This window comes from Uranotaenia lowii, chromosome 2 (genome assembly GCF_029784155.1).
Source record: "Uranotaenia lowii strain MFRU-FL chromosome 2, ASM2978415v1, whole genome shotgun sequence".
In the NCBI taxonomy this organism is placed as follows: Eukaryota; Metazoa; Arthropoda; class Insecta; order Diptera; family Culicidae; genus Uranotaenia; species Uranotaenia lowii.
In genome coordinates, this window is record NC_073692.1 from 367,281,827 (window position 1) to 367,303,729 (window position 21,903).

The window sequence follows — 21,903 nt, forward strand, 5'->3', positions numbered from 1 at the left end:
TTGGTACGTCAAAATGAGTTTATAAAATGTATTCGAAACATTCTTTCGACAATTTTGGGGAAAAAATTCAACAGTGTTTAAAGTCGCTATACTATTACTATTACTTGAAATTCAAATTAAACGGTTGATTGGCTTTTTATTAAAATTTATGTGACAGTGTTTTCTTCTCGATCGGTTGCAAAATCTGAACATTATGGCAGAAACATGTACTATTTGTTTGTGTACACGACTCTTTTGCTTGACCTTCACACTTAAATTGGTATCAATTAACTGCCTCCAACAAAATTATTGCACAAAACACTGAACTTTCAATGAAACCCTCTTTTTCTGTCCCATGGCCCGAAATTCGTTATTGAAACCAATTTTACGTTCGTCAAAACTCCCTTGTGCCATTTTTTCTTGTAAAATTATATGTAAAATAACGTCAGGAACTTGAAAACAGTGATCAGTGAATATAGACGCCCCTTTCGCCGACCCTTGACACGGAATTTGCTACCTGTCAGTCAATTGCTCATAGTTTATAACCCTCATCTGAACATTTTCATCTCAATCCGATGCATGATCACGACAATATCGCGAAAACAGTGAGCAACTAACATGGACGGCCTTTTTTTGACCACGATTCAAAACTTGACACCTGTAATCAATTATCTTTTCTGTTAAACTTCCATGTGCCAATTTTCATTACAATTCCATGCTCAATCAAGAGAATATCGTAAAAACAGTGAACAGATAATAACCCCTTTTGCCGACCCCTGAGTCAAGATTTGAAACCTGGAAGCAAAAGAGCGTCCCTCAAAACTCCTATGCGGAAATTTTCATCTCAATCCAATGTAGAATAACGTCAAAATCGCAAAAACATTAAAGTTGGGTATGGACGACTCCTTCAGCCAACTTCTGATCCGCAATTCGAAACTTGAAATCGATTGCTCGTCTCTCAAAACACTCATGTGCAAATTTTCATCACAATCCGGTGTATAATAACACCAATATCGCAAAAACATTAATCAGTGGATATGGACGACCCCTTTGGCAGACCCCTGACCCTAAATTTGATAACTGTAATCGATTGTTCGTCTCTCAAAACACTCATGTGCAAATTTTCATCACAATCCAATGTAAAATAAAGCCAATATCGCAAAAACATTAATCAGTGGATATGGACGACCCCTATTGCCGACCTCAAACCCAAAATTTTATAACTGTAATCGATTGCTCGTCTCTCAAAACACTCATGTGCAAATTTTCATCACAATCCGATGTATAATAACGCCAATATCGCAAAAACATTAATCAGTTAATATGGACGACCCCTTTGGCCAACCCCTGACCCTAAATTTGATAACTGTAATCGATTGTTCGTCTCTCAAAACACTCATGTGCAAATTTTCATCACAATCCAATGTAAAATAAAGCCAATATCGCAAAAACATTAATCAGTGGATATGGACGACCCCTTTAGCCGACCTCTGACCCTAAATTTGATAACTGTAATCGATTGCTCGTCTCTCAAAACACTCATGTGCAAATTTTCATCACAATCCGACGGAAAATAACGTCAATAACGTGAAAACAATATTTGTCTTGTATGGACGACCCCCTTCAGAAGGGGTCGTCCAAAAATCTAAAAACATTTTTCATCATTCCTGGTCCTAATGAGCATCCATGCCAAATTTCAGATCTCTAGCTCTTAAGATGGCTGAGTCTATAGAGGACAAACAAACAAACAAACAAACAAACAAACATACAGATAATTGCTTTTTATATATATAGATAATTGACGCGTTTTCTTTGTAACACCATCACGTATGAATGGTCGGTCGGAATTAAGTGAAATTTGGTATTCGAGGGTTTTTCGGGGAAGAGATGGTTTGTATAAAAGTTTCAAGAGTCTCACTTTTATGGAAGGGGGGTCCTCATACAAAATAATCTCATTTCCACATTCTTATGCATAAAAATGGAGGCGTTTTCTTTGTAACACCATCACGTATGAATGGTCGGTCGTAATGAAGTGAAATTTGGTATCCGAGGGCTTTTCGGGCCAGAGATGGTTTGTATTATAGTTTCAAGTATCTCACTTTTTATGGGGGGCTCCTATACAAATTCAACTAGAAACGGGACAAAACTGGAACAACTTGAACATGATTTTTCCCGAAAACTGATTCACGAGGACGAAGTAGTTGAAGAACTGGAAACATTTTCCAACGATTGATTAAGGAACGGGTAAAACGAAGTTTACCGGGTCAGCTAGTAGATAAATAAAAGAAGATTAGAAAAAATGACAGGAGTTGAAAATGATCGAGGAGAGATTTTATTAGAAGCGTTTTCACAAGCACGGAACAACTATTTTGAAGTGGAAGAATCGGAGAGGGTTAAGTCTACCACAAAAGTGTTCTCAGAAAGAAAGCGGGACATTTTGAGAAAAAAGCGGTACGGCAGGACATTTTCTAAAAAAGCGGGACGGATGGCAATCCTAGCCTAGGAGAATGTGTGATGGTAGAATGTCATTTGTATTTTGAAGCTAAAACTATTTTGCAACTGTTATAATTTTTGCCCCTAAATGTATGCAACATCATTGTTCTTTTTTCGATTATAAATGTTTTTACGTATAAAAGCAAGGTAAAATTGTTAGTAAATATTATGAAGGTGTTTTGTATCTGTCGTGATTAAGCAAACTCGTTAAAACCGTCCAAATTGAGACTGATCTATGTTACCCCAAAGCATCAAATTCTAAACAAAGACGAAATCAAATTTCAAGTAGTCAAATAAATTTCTGAACCCATGTTTTATGTCCATAGAGGTCGAGTACTGATTTTAAAAATATGAAAAATGCCACCTTCCCCTTAACAGAAAAAATAACCGAAAAATATTGAAAAAAGTGATCAATCTTATCCCGGATTACGGTACAACAGATTGTGTATTTTGTCATTCCCAAGGACGGTTTTTAAAATGAAATGTTTGCGATTTTTTTTCGAAGAGCTCTGATGATTCGAATGTGCGATTCGGGTAAAATTGATTCGCCCAAACAAGAAAAAGTCATTAATTCGAAAAAATACTTTAGGTACTAAAAATATGTTTTCAACACAAAGTATAATTAGTCCATGAATGTTCAAAATGAAAGAAGAATCTTGGCAAATGCACTTCTTCAGTCCCTTCTCGCTAAATGCATCTCTGTTTGCATTTTATCACCGCGGTTCGATTGTAGTTTGCCGCCACCTCGATGCCCGAGCCCTTCGCATTTGAATTTGAATATCTCGAAACAGGTCAATGTTATCCAGCAGCAGCAACGCACGGTAGAAGCAAACAAACGTTAAAACCTCGATCGCTCGTTTGCTTATTTTGGGCTCGGATTTAGGCTGTTTAGTTTAAGTTTGACCGTTGATCACTAAAGATATCATTTGGATTTCAGAGTAAAGTTTTCTGAGCTCGGTGAAAGTATCCTAAGATGTCTTCAAACAAGGCGATTTCTTTTGCAATTTTCGTTTGTCTAGCCTTTTTCTTACTTTTCAAACGGTTGGACGCAAGACCTCTAGAGTTTGAAGCCTCGATCGTACAGAACGTTACACAAAATTTGCAAAAATTAGATGGTCTGTTCGATTTCTAAACTGTTTAAAAAAAAAAGCATTAACTTTTTTTCTTATTTTTTAGCTTCTATTAATGACAACATAATCAGGAAGGATTTCTACATCCTGGAATACCCGGAGGAAATTATTGCTGAAGAAGTGGATGCGTTCATGCAGAAGATGGAACAGAGACGCCAGTTTGAGCTGGATCGTTACATTGCGCGCTTGTTTTCCGAATTCAAGAAACGTGAACAAGACGGAACACTGGATGTTGCACGTGTTTAATCAATTTTAATCTTAAATCTGTAACCTAATTGAAAGTTTGTTAAGTTATTTTTTGGAAATTATCAGCTGCCTTGAAATAAACATCGTCATACAGCCTTGTTGTCGTTGCTTCTTTTTTTGTTGTTAAAAAATACAACGTGATGATCTATTCCAAGTTCTTGCAAATGATTTCTTTTTCTCAGAACACTAGCATAATCGAATTCCGACTGTAACTTTATCAACTTTTCTCTCTTCGGGAGATTGAAATAGAACAAACATTATCCTACAAGAGTCCAGCCTTGCGATTGCAAGTCACAGTATTTTATCTCGTTTTGTGGAGCACAGACGTTATTTTCAACTTCTGTCCAGCTTCCTTGGGAAAACCCTGAGAGCATAAGTTTTTAGATAACGATGCGGTTGCTGCTATTTCTGATATTTTGTGAATCTTTTCGGTCGAGTTTGGCCGAAAGCAAATACAACGTTACCTACGCAGGTGAGATTGAAGAAAGTTAACCGTGTGTAACTTTTTTGAACTGATTTCCGGTTTTCATCATCCAAAGATCTGGACAAATGCAAACAGTACGAAACCATCAGCGGATACAACTATCAGCACTTCTTCAAGCTGGATGATATGCAGAATCACGACAAGGACAACAACGACACGATCGTCAATCTGCGGCTGTTTGTGCTGGCGCCCAAAGATGCCCACATCCTGTTATCGGATATCGACAATACGTCAGCTGAGGCGCAAGTCTACGAGATAGGTTAGTATGGCACGGGTGCTAAAAATAGCCGCAGTGCATAACAGATGAATGAATGAATGAACCATTCATGGAACTGGTCACTTGAACATAACAACAACATAATAATTCTCATGCATTTTTCTCCCCATAAATATGTATGTAGTTATCGGCGCCGGGGCAAATACTTTCAGCGAGATAAGAAAGCAGCGCAAGAAGAATCCGCTCAAGACGAAAACGACCAAGGGCATCCTATCGGCAATTGATCCGATGCCGCTCAGGATTCGCATAACAAGTGAGGGACTGATTGAGGTGACGATCGAGGGACAGGATCTGCCGCTGATGTCCGCCACCGATAAAAGCGTCATCATGGTGCGATTCCTGAGCTTTAGCGCCTGGGGATCTACTCAGGCCAAGTGGTTCTACGATTGTCCGACCGATGACGACACGAGTAAGTACTCTGAGTTGGGTGAGATGTGAGCTCTCTCATTCGATCATATGTTAGCGGGATTTTGCTTATGGAATTTGTGAGTATGAATTTATGAGATTCAAACAATTTTTACAAAAATTCTGTGTAATTCCACCAGTTATTAACACGCGCTGAATTCTTAGCCCGAAAACACCAAAATTTGGCATTTTTTTCAGAAACGACTGGACCAAACTCTTCAAATTTAATATCTTTGAATTCTCGAATGTGTTGTACACAATTATTTAAAAAAAGTTTCTTTATAAAATGTAACACATTTGAGTTATGCTTTTCAGTGAAGCGCACTCGCGTCAAACTAAAAAACTTGATATCTCGCAGTTGTTCCGCAATTTGTTGAAATGAATTATTATGTTTCTAAATAAAAATACATTTTTAAATGTTGTTTACCGTTTTTCACGTTTTTTACCGATATCGCAACTACGGACCTCGTCAACCAGTTCGAAAGTTCAAGTTACAGGGTATTTTTCTTAATCAATTTCAGATTTGATTTTAACCTTTTTTTTTCAAATTTTTCAGAGCTTGGTATTTTTATACATGACCGTTCGTAGCTTTTATCGATCTTTCAGTAATTCTTACCGGAAAACGGTTGTTTTTGCCAAACAAATTGTGAACGTTCGTTGAAGTTTACCAAATGATTTGTAATTATTTAATTAGATAACCGTGATAAACATTCCTATGTTTCAAAACAGCCATCCACAAAAATAGTGGCCAGCTGATATAAAAATATTTTATCTACGTACCGTAAAACGGGGTAAAATTGATCACCGGGGTAACTTTGATCAACATGAAATTTTTCCACATAATCATCAATAATGAAGTCTAAAGTTAAAATATCTTAAAACTTTTTTCCACGTTCATAAACCTACAGGGATTAGGAAATTGATAGGATAATTGAATATGAGATTTTTAGTTTTATACATTCAAAATTCATTGGTCAATTTATTATTTCAGAGTTATAAATTGAGTTTCAAATTGGGAAAAACTTGGTTTGTTTTAGAAAATTTCAAATTCAAGAAAAAAATGTAATTTCAAAATCTTGAAATATCTCTTTTTTTCAAAGGCTCGCCAACAAACACCTTTCCTGACATTAAATCAAAACGTTTAGAAGCAGCAGGTTGATTTATATGAGAATTGAACTTTTTCCATAGTAAATGTATAGTTTTGGTGTAGTTTTTGTTGTATTATGAAGTAAATTTAGATAAAGCTAGTTCAGGACAAAAAGCTAGAAATCTTATCAAATGGTAACGTTTGAAGGAAAAAATTAAAGAGAATAGTGAGAGGGCCTAGGGAATTGAATGAAAGCCAAATTTCATTTTATTTGTAGTTAAAATTTTATAAGTAATGTTAAATTTAATTTGAATTTAATTTGAATTTATTTATTTCGCCAAACATCGTAGGCTACATATATATTCTTAAAACTAGTAGTTACAATCTTAATATTACTTTAAATACTACAATATTAGGTTCTTAAGTTCTTGTTCCCGTAAAAAGCACTTTTTAGCTGCTGTTTAGACATAGTAAAATCTATGATCTGGTAGTTTTTATTATAATTCTGCATTAGACAATTGATTGGACTATTTTTACCATAATCAGTTCGAGCAGAAGTTAAAATAAACAGGTTTCAGGTTCTCAACTGGCGACTCGGACAATAAAAGTTTATCTGATTTAGTAGATCAGTAGACTGGACACGCTGATTAATTATGTCGTTTACAAAGGAGATTGCAGCAAATTCTCTTCTAACACTTAATGGTTCAATATTTATTAGTAAACAGCGTGATTCGTAGCTTGGTAATTGGCTCTGAGACCATCCTAGATTTCGTAAAGCATATATGTAGAACAAATTGTTTCTGAATGGATTCTAAACGGTTTCTATGAGAAATTTGAAAGGGGGACCACACAACGCTACAGTACTCAAGTATGGATCGGACATAAGCTGTGTACAATGTTTTTACTGTATATGGGTCTTGAAAATTATAACTAAAACGTTTTATAAAGCCAAGCATACTATTTGATTTTTGAATTACTGAGTTATAGTGATCTACAAAGGTAAGTATTGAGTCCAATATAATACCTAGATCTCTTATCTTATTGATTCTCTCCACAGGCTCATTTCCTAATGTAACAATTTCAAATGACGGATATTTTTTCCTTGTAAATACAATATGTGAACATTTTTTCACGTTTAGTTCAAGAAGACTTTTACTGCACCATTTGTAAAAAATATTTATTTCATTTTGAAACACCCTGAAATCTTCTTCGTTATTGACTATCATATAAAGCTTCATATCGTCTGCATATATCAGCACGTTTAGCTGGTTCAGTAAATAAGTAATGTCATTGACGTATAAGATAAATAATAAGGGACCGAGATGGGAGCCTTGAGGCACACCAGATGTAACGGATATACTTTTCGAAAGTGAACCATTGAATCTAACAATTTGTGTACGGTGTGTCAAATACGACTCAATCCATTTCAGCAGTTGTGCACTGAATCCGTTTTTATGTAGTTTAATAATTAACAAAGGGATGTCGATTCTGTCAAAAGCTTTACTGAAGTCCGTGTATAGAGCCTGAACGGAATTTCCTTGATCCATGGAGTGGATATTATAAGAAACGAATTCAAGTAAATTATAGTCGCTGTAGATCGTCCTTTAACAAATCCATGTTGCTTTTCAGCTATGAGTGTTTTTATTTGATTATATATTTTTTCATTCACTTATGCTTCAAAAAGTTTCGGTATGCACGATAAGATTGCTATACCCCGGTAATTTTTAATATCATACTTTTTCCCCGACTTGAATAGGTACAAGGAAAGATTCTTTCCATACTTGAGGAAAAACACCGGATTTCAACGATGAGTTGAACAGAAGAAACAAGGGCATACTAAGTTCATTTATAAGATTTTTTAAAAGTAATGGAGGAATTCCATCAGGCCCGGGCCCTTTGGAGCTATCCAGGGAGCAAATTGATTTGTGTATTTCCTCAAGGGTGATTGAATCTACCACAGTCAATGATGCTGAGTCGAAAAAATAATCGAAAAACGCAGTGTCGCGATCGGCTTCCGAAAAACTGGTGTAAACGCTTTGGAAGAAATTGGCAAACAAATTACATATTTCATGGGAATTATTACCGTTAGTGCTGTCCAAGTGCATACGAGATGAAAAATTATTACTTTTCAATTTGGAACTTACATACTTGAAGAAGCTTCTTGGGTTAGATTTAATGTTTTCCTCTGTTTTCCTATTATATTCTTCGAAGGAGGTATTAATACATACGGCTAGTTGGTTGCATGCTTCTTGATATTCGTAACTATTAGCTAGCGATGGTGTCTTTTTTTCAGTTTAGCCCCTTAATTTTTACAGCATCATCGTCCATCTCTAGATTTTAATTGTTGTTCGGCCTTAACACAGCTTAAAAATTGCCTGAACAAGGACCGCGAAGAAATCTAAACCATGAAACACCGAAATTCAGCATTGTGTATCTCAGAATTTACTCGACCAAAATTACAAATTAAGTATCTTTGAGCCACCGATAGTATTATGTTAAATTTTGTAGTTTTAGTACTGTTTTAGGTTTAATTTTATATCATTTGAGTTTGTACCGAACTGCCTTAACAATTGATAAACTGAGAGAATCAAGCTAGCCTTGATTGAGTGCGGTCGTGTTTTTTCCGCTCGTGATTTTTTTGCGTTGAAGTTTCCGGGGAAAATAAAATTTCAAATTTTCGTTTATTGTAGAAGTGAACTCCAGTGTTTTCTAAGGTTTTTTTTGAAGAAATATAAGAAGGAAACGGTTTTTTTTTTTCAAACTGATTGGGAACGCGATGTTTATGGGCTCGTGCAGGGTTTTTCAGAAATTTGTATATCATTCGTTTTTTCGCTTATGTTTAGTTTTTCCCTATATCTTTTGTGTTAATCTTTGAAAAAAAAAATCCGAAGTGAAGAGCTATGTAAAAAGATAACTGTGGCGGCCGTTTTGAAGAAGAGTTTGAAGTGGATTTCCCGCAACAGCAAATTTGAACAGCATTTAAAGATCGCAAGAGGTTGATCGAAGCTGTTCGCTTGTTTCCCGGAGCTTGTGTATCGATTGAAAAATATGGTAATCATTATCAAACTACTCGCGAAGTGTTCGGGAAAATCTTGTTGTTCTGTTGATCATAAAATTTATGAACAGAAATATAAATCAGTTCAGGGAATGCTGAAAACATTCTCAGTTCGAATTGTTTATTTTCAATCTATTTTGTGCTTGTTGGTGTTATGCTTTTGCTAACTGGGTTGCTTTGATGGGATGCAGTTTGTCGCTTGGTGCCTTTATCACACCCAGAGCTACAGCTAAGTATTCTGTTAAAATTATGTTATGCCACATATGGAAATTTTAAGTGTCGTAAAAAAGGTAAGATGCAAAGTATGATTAAAAATGTGTTTATATTTTTGATTTTAAATAGCTTAACTCTATTATGGGGGCTCAGTGGGGGGTAGGACAGGGCATCAAATAAGCGGAAAACTGACATACAATGGATTGTGGGTTCAAGCCAGCCGGAGTATCTCGGAAAATCAGGAATCTTGAGTAGGCTACTTAGGTACCTTTTCAGGATTCTTTATTTGTTTCGAACAGTTGGAAGCGAGTAAGATGAGTCAAACCTGTCCCGAGCCAGTGGTAACGGACCCCTTGGTTGTGATGCAATTATTGTTGATGAGTTAAGCATGAAAAATATTTGAATGTGCGATCGAGACTTCCCGTACCGACTCGGGTCGAAAGACCTATCAGCCACTGGTGGGTCAAACATACATACATACATACAACTGCCTTAACAATTGATAAACTAGCATTTGTAAATATTATGAAGGTGTTTTGTATCCTTTATGAACAAGAATATGTAAATGTAAATATGAACAAGAAAACTCGTTAAAACCGTCAAAATAGAGACTGATCAATGTTACCTCAAAGCATCAAATTTTAAACAAAGACGAAATCGATTTTTGAATCAAATTTATAGTAGTCCAATAAATTTCTGCAACCATGTTTAACATTAATTGGAGTCCAGTACTGATTTCAAAAATATGATACAGTCCCCCCCACAATTATTAGTCACTTAACGTATCATTCCACCACAAAATATTCGTTTATTCGGGTGTTAGTGTACCAAACATCAAGCTTTGCATGGATTTCAGTCATTAAATATTCCATCTTTGATTTCAAATATGATTATACATTCAAGGGGCAAAACACGACATATCGGACATATCTCGTTTTTTTACCCAACGCGAGTGTGTATCTCTTAGAAGCATAACTCAAATTTTATAAATTTGGGTGTAAAGGTGTACAACTTTTAACATTTCTCGATGCCATGAAAAATCTTAACCTTTTATGATCACTTTGTATAACACGTTTGTATGTGCAGATAATCCACCATGGGTGCACGGATTCACCGCAGTTTCGTCAACGTATGCGCTGATTTGCAGTCTTTAGATCATGAGTTCGGTTAATCTTCAATGCGAATCACCACATACCCGATACCATGGCTTCGTGTGAACTGTCATGTAGTGAAAGTGTTTTGTGTATGTGTGAGTCTTATTTGGAGAACGAGACAATCAGTTTCGCTACCGTTTAAAATTCATCACATATTCAGTGTTATGAATCTACGACAGGTATTCCGCATTCGTGTATATACCTGACCAGCTGACAACTGATTGAACATTCTTATTATATAAGAGATAACACATCTCAACCTGTCGGCAACTTATGAGATTCGAACAAAAAAGTTTTCTTGCCGATACCGGGAATCTAACCCAGTACGCCTTGCATACCAAAACCAGACTCGCGCCAGCCTATCCGCTAGACCACATCGGCGCTCATAATTTTGTATCACCCGTTTGTTGACATTACATCCAAACACATGTTTTTATGATTCCAATTTTAGATTTTGTATTTTGACCCCTGAATGTATGCTGTATCTTTATGGTTTGACTGTTCGAACCAAACAAAAAAATATTGCAATTGGTGTTATTTTGCCTTAATTTTTTTTAAATACTATAGATTTTCATAGGTTTACATTAGAGATTTTTCATTGCAAACACGTTTTTTGCAAGTGGCCGCTTTCTCAGAGCAATTTGAAAAACGAATGTTTGTGGGATATTAAAAACAACTGACTGACTTACTTACTAAATGATCCGTCGTCAATTTTCCGGCGCTTAGGGCCGCGGTAAAAGACCCCCACTGCCGACGATCAGGAGCCAGTGTCTTCACTTGGTCTTAGACAAGATTCTCGTCGACAGTTCGGATTTCAGCTGCTAAGCTTGCCACCACAAGTTCTGGGTCTGCCTCTTCTTCGATGACCTTCTGGATTCCAATCTAGCGCCTCTCTGCAAATCTCGTTCTCATCCTTTCGCAGCGTGTGCCCAATCCACTTTACTTACATTCCCGAATCTCGATTTCCTGCACCTTTTGATGATACCGGCAATGCAGTTCCACGTTTGAGATCCAGTTGCCAGAACCAATCGGATGATATTCCCCAGGCAGCGATTCACAAATATTTGCAGTTTTCGCGTCGACACCGCATACGTGCACCAAGTTTCACACCCGTACAACAAAACAGATTTGACGTTCGAGTTGAAGATTCGGATTTTCGTTCGTAGAGGGATCTGGCGTGACCACCAGTTGTTCCGAAGACTCGCAATCGTAAATCGGGCCTTTCTGATTCGGGTTTCGATGTCTTCCCTGAAACCACCACCATTATCTTGTTACCAAGACACTGGAAGCACTCTACATTCTCAACTTATTGCCCAGCTATCACGAAATTGGAAGGATTCACTGTGTTGATTTCCATTGACTTGGTCTTTCCGACATTAATTTTGAGACCTGCTGCCTTGAAGCTTTCGGTGAGGTCGTCGAGTTTGCTCTGCATGTCTTGTTGTCTTTGGGCGAGCAAAACAATATCATCTGCCGTGTCAAGGCCGTTTAGCTGCTCCATTGTCGAAGGACTCCACGGCAATCCTCGATTTGTCTATGTACAGTCAATCGATCCAGTCAGAATCTAATCTATTACGATTAGAAAAAGTAGCGGTGATAAGATACATCCCTGTCTCACTCAAGCAGTTACCAGGATTGGATCGGACAAGACACCGTCGTGCAAGACCTTGCACGAAAATGCCTCGCACTGAGCTTCGATGAGATGGACTAGTTTCTCTGGGACTCCTCGTCGTCTTAGAGCAGGCCAGATATTTTCGTTGTTCAGTTGATCAAATGCTTTTTCGAAATCAACGAACACCAGCAGAATATAGTCCTGGATTTCGTTGATTTGTTCCAGTATGATTCTTAGCGTTGTGATATGGTCCACACATGATCGTCCAGATCCAGCTTGTTGCCGTCGGAGGGTACCGTCGGTTTTTTCCTGGATCCTGTTCAGGATCACTTTGCAGAGTACTTTGAGAGTTGTACAGACCAACGTTATGCCTCGCCAGTTACCGCACTCTGTCAGGTCTCCTTTCTTTGGGATCTTTACGAGTATACCCTGCATCCAGTCGGCCGGGAATGTTGCAGTATCCCGGATGTCAACGATAAGACGGTGCATCATCTGTGCTGACAAGGCAAAGTCGGCATCCAGTATTTCAGCAGGGAAGCAATCGATTCCAGGCGTTTTGTTGGATTTCATGGCTTTGATGCCGCCTCTATTTCAGCCAGCGAGGGTGCTTCCGAGTTGACGCCATTAATGCAACTTACTATTGGTGCTTCGGGCTGCGAGTTCTGTTGGCCATCCCTATTTGTGAGTCGGAAGAGTTATTTGAAGTGCTCAGTCCATCGTTTGAGCTGATCTGATCTGTACTCCTTCTTTTAGTGGCATTCTAGCGTTAGTCCTTGCGCCACTAAGGCGGCGAGAAATGTCATAGAGTAATCGGATATCTCCATTGGTGGCGGCTTTGTCTCCCTTTTTGGCTAAGGAGTTTGTCTAGGCTCTCTTGTCTCGTCCATAAGTTCGTTTAACTTTTTTCCAGCCCTGCATATTGTAAGCGAACGGCTGCTTTGGCTAACCCGGTAGATGCTTGCTCAATTCCGACTTCAATCATCGACCACCCTCCAGGTTTAATCCGACATCCAATCATCTCTTCTTCCAAAAACTTCACCGGGAGTACCATGGCTCGTCGTGATAAAAGCATTCTTGACTCCACACCACTGTTGTTCGACTGTTCCGTCCATCGGCAGTTCCGAGGCTCGGGTCTCTACCTGTTCAACGTATGCCCTTTTCACCTCTGATTCAGCTAAACCGCCTTACAAGCGGTGTTTCAAACGGGTCGTGGATTGAAATTGTTGTCGTATTGGTATGACGTTGAAGGTCCCTAATCTCTTGGGTTATGAAAATCTCGGATGTTGACGAAAGTGCGGAGATTTGAAAACATGTGGTAGTATAAAACCGAGTAAAAGATTTTCAGAGTGATTTACCTAATGGGAGATTGCTCTACGAATGCCGGACTGCTTGATTTACTTTGGCAGAGTTCTAAGCGAACCTGATGTATACGACAATGGTCGTCATCATCAGTAGAATATGATCATCGGTAACTGGACCAATGATCATACTACGGCTGGCCAGAGACCTCTCCTATTGTTCTCTCTTATAAGTTCGTTATAAGCAAAACTCCTAATAACCTAAGAGAATTCTACAGGCCCAATCCGAACCCCGACACAACCTATAACACCCTATCATTGGACACCCGGAGGACGTAATCCGCTATTCGTGTGTAATTTTTTTTTTACTAATTTGACACGTTTGAGATCTTTGGGATTGAAATGCCCTTGCGATGTCTCAAACTTCAACTTTTTTTCAAAATGATGTTCTATTTTTGACTATTTTTCGTTCTTGGATTTTAAGCAAACAACTTTCTTTTTGAAATGCCCGACTTTTCGACTATTTTTGATGGTCTTCCTCGAGGGTACTGGAACTTTTTTTAAAATTACAATGAACGTTATTAAGAGTATGATTTAAAGTGTGTTTTCCTAGTAATAGATCATTTATACATTGGACTATTTTTGACATTATGTATTAATCCCATTAACCTTTTTCACCATCCAGTTAATCAAATCGAAGACTACGACCCGACGGTCTCGATGACTCCTCGCGAGAAGCTGATCTACAACTTCCAGATGAACGCCTCGTCCGAGGCACCGAACGTGCACACACCGATTCGGATGCAGAAACTGGTGATCACCCGTATTGCCTACAACGCCTGGAAGGATTCCTTCGAAACGCGCATGTTCCTGGAGCTGACCTGGACCGACAACCGGACAACCTGGGACCCACGAGAGCACGGAAACGTAACGAAAATCATCGGCTACCAGTACCTGTGGTGGTATCCGACGATCGTGGCCAAGGAGTAGGGTTTTGAAGTTCTTTTTGATCAAGCAAAAAAAGGGTTTATCATATGGTTTTTTACCGTTCCAGTGAATCCGAGACAACTACTTACGATATGAGCGGGATGGACCATATGACAGTTTCGTACGATGGGTTCTTCCAACTGGTGTCTCGGGAAATATCGGTAGATACTTTCTGTCCTCTGAGAGAATCTGCCGATTGGCCTTACGAAACCAATGATTGTGATTTGGTGATGAGCACAGATCTGTCTGTAACACCGTTAGATTTCAATATGTCTTCTGTGGTAAGTTTTCAAAGTCACTTTCATGAAGAGTATTTAAATTTATGAATTTTATCTTTTAAGAGCTTCCATCCTAACGTTATGCAATCGGATTGGCTGGTGCAAGAAATCACGAGACATGATAACATAAATCATGAAGAACTTTTCCTGCTGAACGACGGTAGTCCGAGGGAGGAAATCATCTTGAGATTTCACCTTAAACGGAACAATGAATTCTACAGTACCGTACTTTATGCTCCGTATTTAAGTATGCAAAGAGTATTAAATCTCTCGAATGTGGTTTTCAAAAATCCTTAATTTTCAGTGTCCAACGTGATGATTTTAGTTTCCTTCTGGTTGGAGGGAACCTTTCGAGTGTTCGCTACTTCCTTGGGGATGATTCTACTGATTGCAGCTTTTCTCCAGATTTCCGTGTTTGTCCCACCGACGATGAATCCGAGGATTTGTAAGTCTTTTCAAAGGGATTGCAGGAAATTTTTTAAAAAACATCCTATTTTGCAGATACCTTTTTCCGGTGCACATTGTACTTCTCCTGGGTCTGCATAGTTCTGTTCATCATGGACAAGTGGCTTAAGGCATACGGGCCCAAACTGGCGCCCGATTCCTGGCTGGCTCGAATCATCAGTCAGCCTCACCTGCGAGTCGTCCTTCGAATAGATAGTTCGGTAAGTAGACTTGTTGAATATTGAATTGAACATTATAACGACTACGAAATAAACAGGAAGCAACTTTAATCGATAATCTTTTTTCTTTTCTCTGATAGAATTACGGATCCTTGCATGGAAAGAATCTGGATTGGAGTGATTTCGCCAAGATACTGGACCGAATCGTGTTCCTAGCTATGACAATTGTGTTCCTTGTTTCTTGTTTCAAGAAGATGTGAAAAGTTTATTTCTAGATTCAAGATAATAGGTCAATATAATATAAGTTTCCTTACCCGATTTAGGACACACTATGTTCATTTGTATTTCCAATTTCCGTAGTTTTGATCGTATTATTCAGTTACTCCTCAGCTAGATCCTGCCTAGGTTGCAAAGAACGTCTACCACTAGAAACCACCGTGAAACCCCAAAAATAAAACCCTGATCGTTGAGCGTTCACTCTAGAATATTTCTCTGTGTAACCTGTATTAAGGATTTTCTCGTGGATTTACAGATCTATAACTTGCTCTAAGGGAATTTTAAAAGGCAAAGAATTTGTCATTTTTGTAATTTTTTAATTTTTTTGTTTATTTCTGTTTATTTGATGTCCTTGACAATGTTGCCATGCAGACCATGAGTTTTGACTAGATCCTTATGCCGTTTTCGTTTATCTCCACTCGCGCGGGGCAAAACTTTTTCTGAATAAACAAACAGAATCGTTACCCGGGACGATGCAAATAGCTGGTTGCTATACTCACCCTTATGCTTACCCCCAACACTGACAACTTTTACGGGGTGAAACCGCCTGCTTGAGGTTCAAATCTCGGGCAAAACTAGTGGACTTCTGAATTAATAACCGAACATAATAACAGCAGTTAGGGCAAAACTCGTGGGTAACTAGGTTGCCACTGCCAATAAACGAAAACACTATAAGTTAAATAATAAAGTAGGCTTAAAATTAAGTTACATCACAAATCAAACATTTAAATTTTGTTTTGGATACATTGAGGTGCTTCTTGGTAGCCAGAAAAGAGTCTGGTAACGTACCGTAAACTGGGGGAACATGGATCACTTTTTTAAATCATTTTCAAATATTTTGGAAGGGGTGGCAAATACCAGCTTTTTAACGGATAAAAACCGGTATTTCCGGTAAGTTTCTCATCGTTCTTTGGCATTGTAAAAAATGACAAAAAAATGACAGGTAGATGTTTTTTTTACCAAAAATTTTTGAGAACAAATACTCAAATTTTGTTCAATCAGCTTGAAAACCTAAGCTCAATAAACCTTACTGCAAGGTTCAGGTGAGATTTGATTATTGCTAAAACTTTTCGATGTAAGTCTTTGAATTAAATTTATTATAATAGTGGCGTTCAAAAAAGCATTGACATGCTGCCATCTCTCTCTTAGCTGATATTTTTTCATGAAATTTTTACACATCTTAGTTCAGCTATCCTATTAACGCTCAACAAAATTTAAAGACTGTACAAGTGTACAATGACCGAAAAAAAGGATTCTTGATCCCTGGGGATACTTGCACCCTTCGCTATATCTCGAAAAAGGAATATCTTACAAATATCAAATGTTCTAGAAAAATGTGCTAAATAAAACAAAACAACAATGCTGTTATCTCAACAAAGTTAAAAAAAAAATTCTAGTTATTGAACTTTGTTTCAAAAATTTTACAAAATGTGAATAGAAGATCTTTTTTTATCGCTTTAAAATGTTTCTCAAATGAAAAAATTATAATAAAAATATGTATTTCAATATGTCAACCGTAAGAGTATAATATGAACTCACAATGCCATATTTTCATAGCAATAGTGAACTCTCAATTGAAATGAACTTGAAATTACACGCTGTCAGAAAATGCAAAAGACGGCGAGTTGCTAAATTATCCAAAAAAGATATGATGAAAATAAGAAAAAGGGATCAAGTATCCCCTTTCTCCCCTACAGTTACAGGAAATTTAAGATTGCTTCACACAGGGCCGTAGGAAGAACAGACTCATGGGGGGGTGGTTTGGTGACAATTTTATTCCTATAAAATTTTTGCTTGAACAATGCGTACTCAAAGAATTAAAAAAAAAATGTGTAGGTACTATTCAATTATTCAGGTTAAAGTTATTTTGCATTAAAAGTTATTTATTTCTAATCATAACTTTGGAAAAAAGCCCTATGAGCTGCCAATTTCTTTTATGAAGTTTTTTACAAATATGAAAACTTGTGATGTAGCTCAGTTGACAAGTCAGTCTTCTCCTGAGCTTTTGTCCGTGCCGTGAATTCGAGCCCAAGAGTCAACATCGAACTCAGTTGTACCGAATAAGCTTTTTTGATGACTTTCCACTAAATGCATCAAAGTCGCGAATGACACCAGAGATGTTAAAACGACTATAGTCGAAACATTAATTTAAAACAAATAAATAAGGGATTTTGAAGGATTTCATTTTAAAGAAAAGTTTTTTGTGTTTATTTAAATTAGCAAGAATTCTTATACACATGCAGAACGATTTTAAGCATTCGAGAAAATGCATCAAATATTCAGAAATAAGAGCTACAAATCAGGTTAACGGCTCAAATAAGGATTGTATTTTTCTATTGTAAAGCCGAAAAAAGATTTAGATATTTGTTTGTCACATTATTTTGAAGAATCTGCCATATAAATAATGTTAAAAAATAAATAAAATTTCCAGCTGAATTTCACCTGATACAAGATCATTTTTCAACAAAAATTATAAACAAAAATTTTACATTTCAGAATTCAAACCCCATGAATGAAGTTTTTAAAAATTAAAATCTAGATTTTCAAAAAACAATTCTTTGAATTGAGAGATGTATAAAAAGTCCTAAAAAATATCTAATTACATCAAAACTTTTCTTGAATATTGGAGATTTGAATCTTACACAAAAAATAGGTTGTCGCTGACTTGGAAAATTGACTTTTTTTAGCTTTTTGGGGATTTGAATCACTGTGCGCCATCCCTTTTTTTATTTGAAATGTACCGCTATTTTGATCGAAGTTAATTAAAAAAAGGTTTGATTTAATTGCTTAATCCAAACTACACAACACACAAATAAGATGTTAGATTTTCATTGATCACTCATTTCTTTTGGAAATTCACTCCTGAAATTGTTCATATACATTGAACCGTTTTGTTGGAGCTGGAGAATCTGTTCCATGTTTACAATTCACTAAAACCCACGAGATTTTTTTTTAAATTATCAAAAAATGAACCTCATTTCATCTATATCAACATATCACAATATTATTCGTGATTAAATTTTATATAGTATTCATTCTTCGAGAATGTAGGTAAGTAGGCGTTGCTTGAACGTGACAGACGTGTTTTTTTTTTGGAGCTGAATATTTTATATTATCAAAATGGTTGTCAATATTTAATCCATTGTCAATTTTTCGTTCTGTTCAACCGGGAATACCAATAGTGATAATGTAGTGGATAAATTTATTTGTTGAACGGCATTTTGTCGAACTGGTTGGTGTTGTGAAAAATGTGATTTTATTCTATATTTGTGATTCTCACCAGGTTTGTTTTTCTAAACTGACTCTGATTGTATAAAAAAAATGTATTTTGAATCAAGAATCAAAGTTATAAATCACGATCTCCTTCAATTTAAATCCTTAATGAATTTCGCACATTGATATTTTTAGCTTGACCATAAAAACTTAAAATCGAGCTGAATGTGAATACGAATTTTGAATCTTATTTCCGAGTCTGAATACTGCTTGTTAAAGCTCAATTCAAAATCTGAATCTTAATTTCAGATAAGTAAGAGAATAAGTAAGAATTTATAACCAAAATGCAAAGTTTGGTTAGAACCTTCAACCAGAGATCTTTTACTAGATTCTGAATCTATGGGCTTCTATAGAATTTCTTTCATTTTTTTATGTATTTAAACATGTGAATTTGAACAAAAATTTCGAATGACGAAATTGTTTCAGATTTTTTCAATCTGGACTCATTAATATTTCTTATGTTTCATTTATCCATATAAATTGATGATCCAAATATCAAGTCCAAATATTGTAAACGGTTAAAATTTTAAAAATTTGAAATGAAGAGTTTTAGTTTGAAATGCAAAATCAAGATTCGAATCTCTACTTCGAATCTGGTACTTTCTAAATATTTTTCCGCTAGTATCCAGGCTGGGCAGATCCGGGATATTTTATCTTAAAACCTTTCATTATACCGGGCAAATTGTTTCAGAATTTTCCCCAAAATCCGGCCAATATCCTGGCAAATTTCAGATTTATTCCATTAGGATCAAAAAGAAAAAAAACCTTGAAAATTTGTTTTTTTTATCGAAACAAATCAGCCGATTAAGAATCGTATTTTAGGCTTCCAAAGAATCGTTTATGTTTATTTTGACAAAATAAGTTTAAACAATTTTTTTTGACGACTCTATTTGTTTTTTGCAAGTAAAGTGTCAAGCTTAGTCTAGCTTTTTGGAGCCGTGGAGTTAGACCACAGAGAACAGACGTACAAGCTCGAACAAAAAATCTTTAAAAAAGTGTGTAAAATTTCAAATGCTGACACCCAAAAAATACGTTGAAAATTGATTTGAAACAGTGTCATCTATTGCGCCGTTCAAAATCAAATTTTCACAGTTCTTTTTGGTGTATTTGGAGACATCTGGTGACTAAGCTAAAAAGGAAAAATTGGTTAAAATGTTCGCTGGAAATTTTACACAAGTTTCGTGAAATAGCTTGTACGTCTGTTCTCTGTGGTTAGACTCCAAAGAGTCTAACTTTTGGAAATATATATTTGGAACTGAATCACTGTCAGCAAATGAGAATTAAAAAAAACTGTAGTTAAATTGTGGACCTGCGATGAGATTTCGAGGTTTTGGACGAAGTTCTGAATCGAAAATGTTACTCTTGACTAATTTTAGTTATAAATCAAAATATGATTAGGAATTTCACATTTAAAGTCTAGTGGTAAAAATTTCGCTTTGCATTTTTTAACCCTCCTGGGGGGGGGGGGGGGTTTAACCCCCAAAACCCCCCTCCCCCCCGTTCTTACGGCCATGGCTTCACGATAATGACTGTATTTTTCATTGAGAAAAATAATTTTTTTTCAAAAGATGTAAAAAATTTTCATCAAAAAACAGGCCAAGTTTTATCAAAATTTTCCTAAGCGATGCTGGACTTTCACTCATTTAAAACCATAAATGTTGAAAATTTATTACAAACTTCCTAATTTGTTTTAAACCATAAAATGTTTCAACAGAATTAACAATTAAACACATGTTTGAATGTTTGCATGAAATTTGTTTATCAGTATTATTTTGTAATTGATGGAACTTGTTACGTTTAATGCTGTTGAAGCATTTTCTTTTTCCAGACAAAGCAGTAACAAAGTTTTTATAAATTTACAACATTCTTATGGCAACTACAAAGCGTACGGATCAGATCCAAACAACTATATTTATTGCTGAATTTTGACTGATTTTGAATAGCTTTTTATTCCTATGTTTTCGTTTCAATTTTTGAAAGGCAAATTGAATGCGATCACGAACGAGGTTGCGGACAAAACATTCGTATTTTGGACAACAATAGAAAATGTTGCTAAATCTATTGCATTATAAAATCTAAGCATTTTATGCCATTACTACTGCAATTAGACAAAACCTTTTCATGAAATCGATATACTTTAAAAAAAAACACCGGTTTATCAGTTTTATCAATTACAAATACCGAAATATATTTTTCCAAAACGTTGAAAAATTTGATTCATAAGATTATTTTCTTTTAACTATTTTGATTATGAGAATGTTTGCATTCTTAGAATAATAAATGGCAAATCACGCAACCCCGAAATACTGAAGCGTCTTTTTTTTCGGAAGCAGCTTTTATGCACTAATGGCTCTGGAGGCCCCATTTGGGATTCCAATCTGGATCCAATTTGACTAAAATTCTTGGATTTAAAGTGAAAAGAACTGAAGTCTCGAGTTCACATTCCTATGGAATTTCAATGTTCTGAATCTGAATTTCGGGAAAAAGATCCAGCATTACCAGACAAAAGAATATTTCTTTAAAAAATCGTCAACAGTAAGTCCAACTAAATATTCAAATACAAAAAAAATCAGAATTATAACCATCATAATCCAACATAGAGATCCAATGACAGCAGTTCAAAATAGCCCGAATGAAACCGAACAAAAAAAAAGACATTTTTTGGAAAGAACTATGATTTCAGCCGATTTTCACATAATCATCGAAAAATTTTAGCCTCTGAAGAATTCCATTGAAGATCGAAACGTTGGAGTAAAAAAAAGTCGTTTAAGTTAAAAAAAAAACCAACTCCAAACTTCCAAAATCGAAATCAAGAAACTAGATAAAACTCCTAAACTTCAATTATGAGTCAATAATCAATAATCTACTTTCCATTTTCTTTTAATTTTAGATTTGAGACAAAATATTAGAAATTTTTTTATTAACTTAGTTATCAAACATTATTTCATTGTTCATATTTTACTGTCTGAACATTGATTACAAAAAGCAACAAAATTCACATTTTCCATAGTACCAATAATTTTAAAGATGATT

The 21,903-nt window shown here is 36.1% G+C and overlaps 2 protein-coding genes across 2 annotated transcripts; both read left to right on the forward strand.

The window, feature by feature from the left end:
* Positions 1 to 3,381: 3,381 nt before the first annotated feature.
* Positions 3,382 to 3,912, forward strand: LOC129744341 (uncharacterized). Its single transcript, XM_055736814.1, has 2 exons — positions 3,382 to 3,587; positions 3,649 to 3,912. Exons 1-2 carry the CDS (start codon positions 3,446 to 3,448, stop codon positions 3,846 to 3,848), a joined length of 342 nt encoding a protein of 113 aa, XP_055592789.1. The 5' UTR covers positions 3,382 to 3,445; the 3' UTR covers positions 3,849 to 3,912.
* Positions 3,913 to 4,159: 247 nt separating this feature from the next.
* On the forward strand, positions 4,160 to 15,639 carry LOC129747450 (uncharacterized). The gene is made up of 9 exons (XM_055741683.1): positions 4,160 to 4,320; positions 4,388 to 4,591; positions 4,734 to 5,018; positions 14,119 to 14,419; positions 14,488 to 14,701; positions 14,762 to 14,945; positions 15,003 to 15,143; positions 15,200 to 15,363; positions 15,462 to 15,639. The coding sequence occupies exons 1-9, from the start codon at positions 4,239 to 4,241 to the stop codon at positions 15,579 to 15,581; spliced, it is 1,695 nt and encodes a 564-aa protein (XP_055597658.1). The 5' UTR covers positions 4,160 to 4,238; the 3' UTR covers positions 15,582 to 15,639.
* Positions 15,640 to 21,903: the final 6,264 nt, after the last annotated feature.

Bases quoted from the DNA above. Each gene is read 5' to 3' on its own strand.
- LOC129744341 (XM_055736814.1), top strand. From the start codon at position 3,446: ATGTCTTCAAACAAGGCGATTTCTTTTGCAATTTTCGTTTGTCTAGCC. The intron at 3,588-3,648 runs GTCTGTTCGATT...CTTATTTTTTAG, and splicing joins AAATTTGCAAAAATTAGATG to CTTCTATTAATGACAACATA.
- LOC129747450 (XM_055741683.1), top strand. From the start codon at position 4,239: ATGCGGTTGCTGCTATTTCTGATATTTTGTGAATCTTTTCGGTCGAGT. The intron at 15,144-15,199 runs GTAAGTCTTTTC...CCTATTTTGCAG, and splicing joins GACGATGAATCCGAGGATTT to ATACCTTTTTCCGGTGCACA. The intron at 15,364-15,461 runs GTAAGTAGACTT...TTTCTCTGATAG, and splicing joins TCCTTCGAATAGATAGTTCG to AATTACGGATCCTTGCATGG.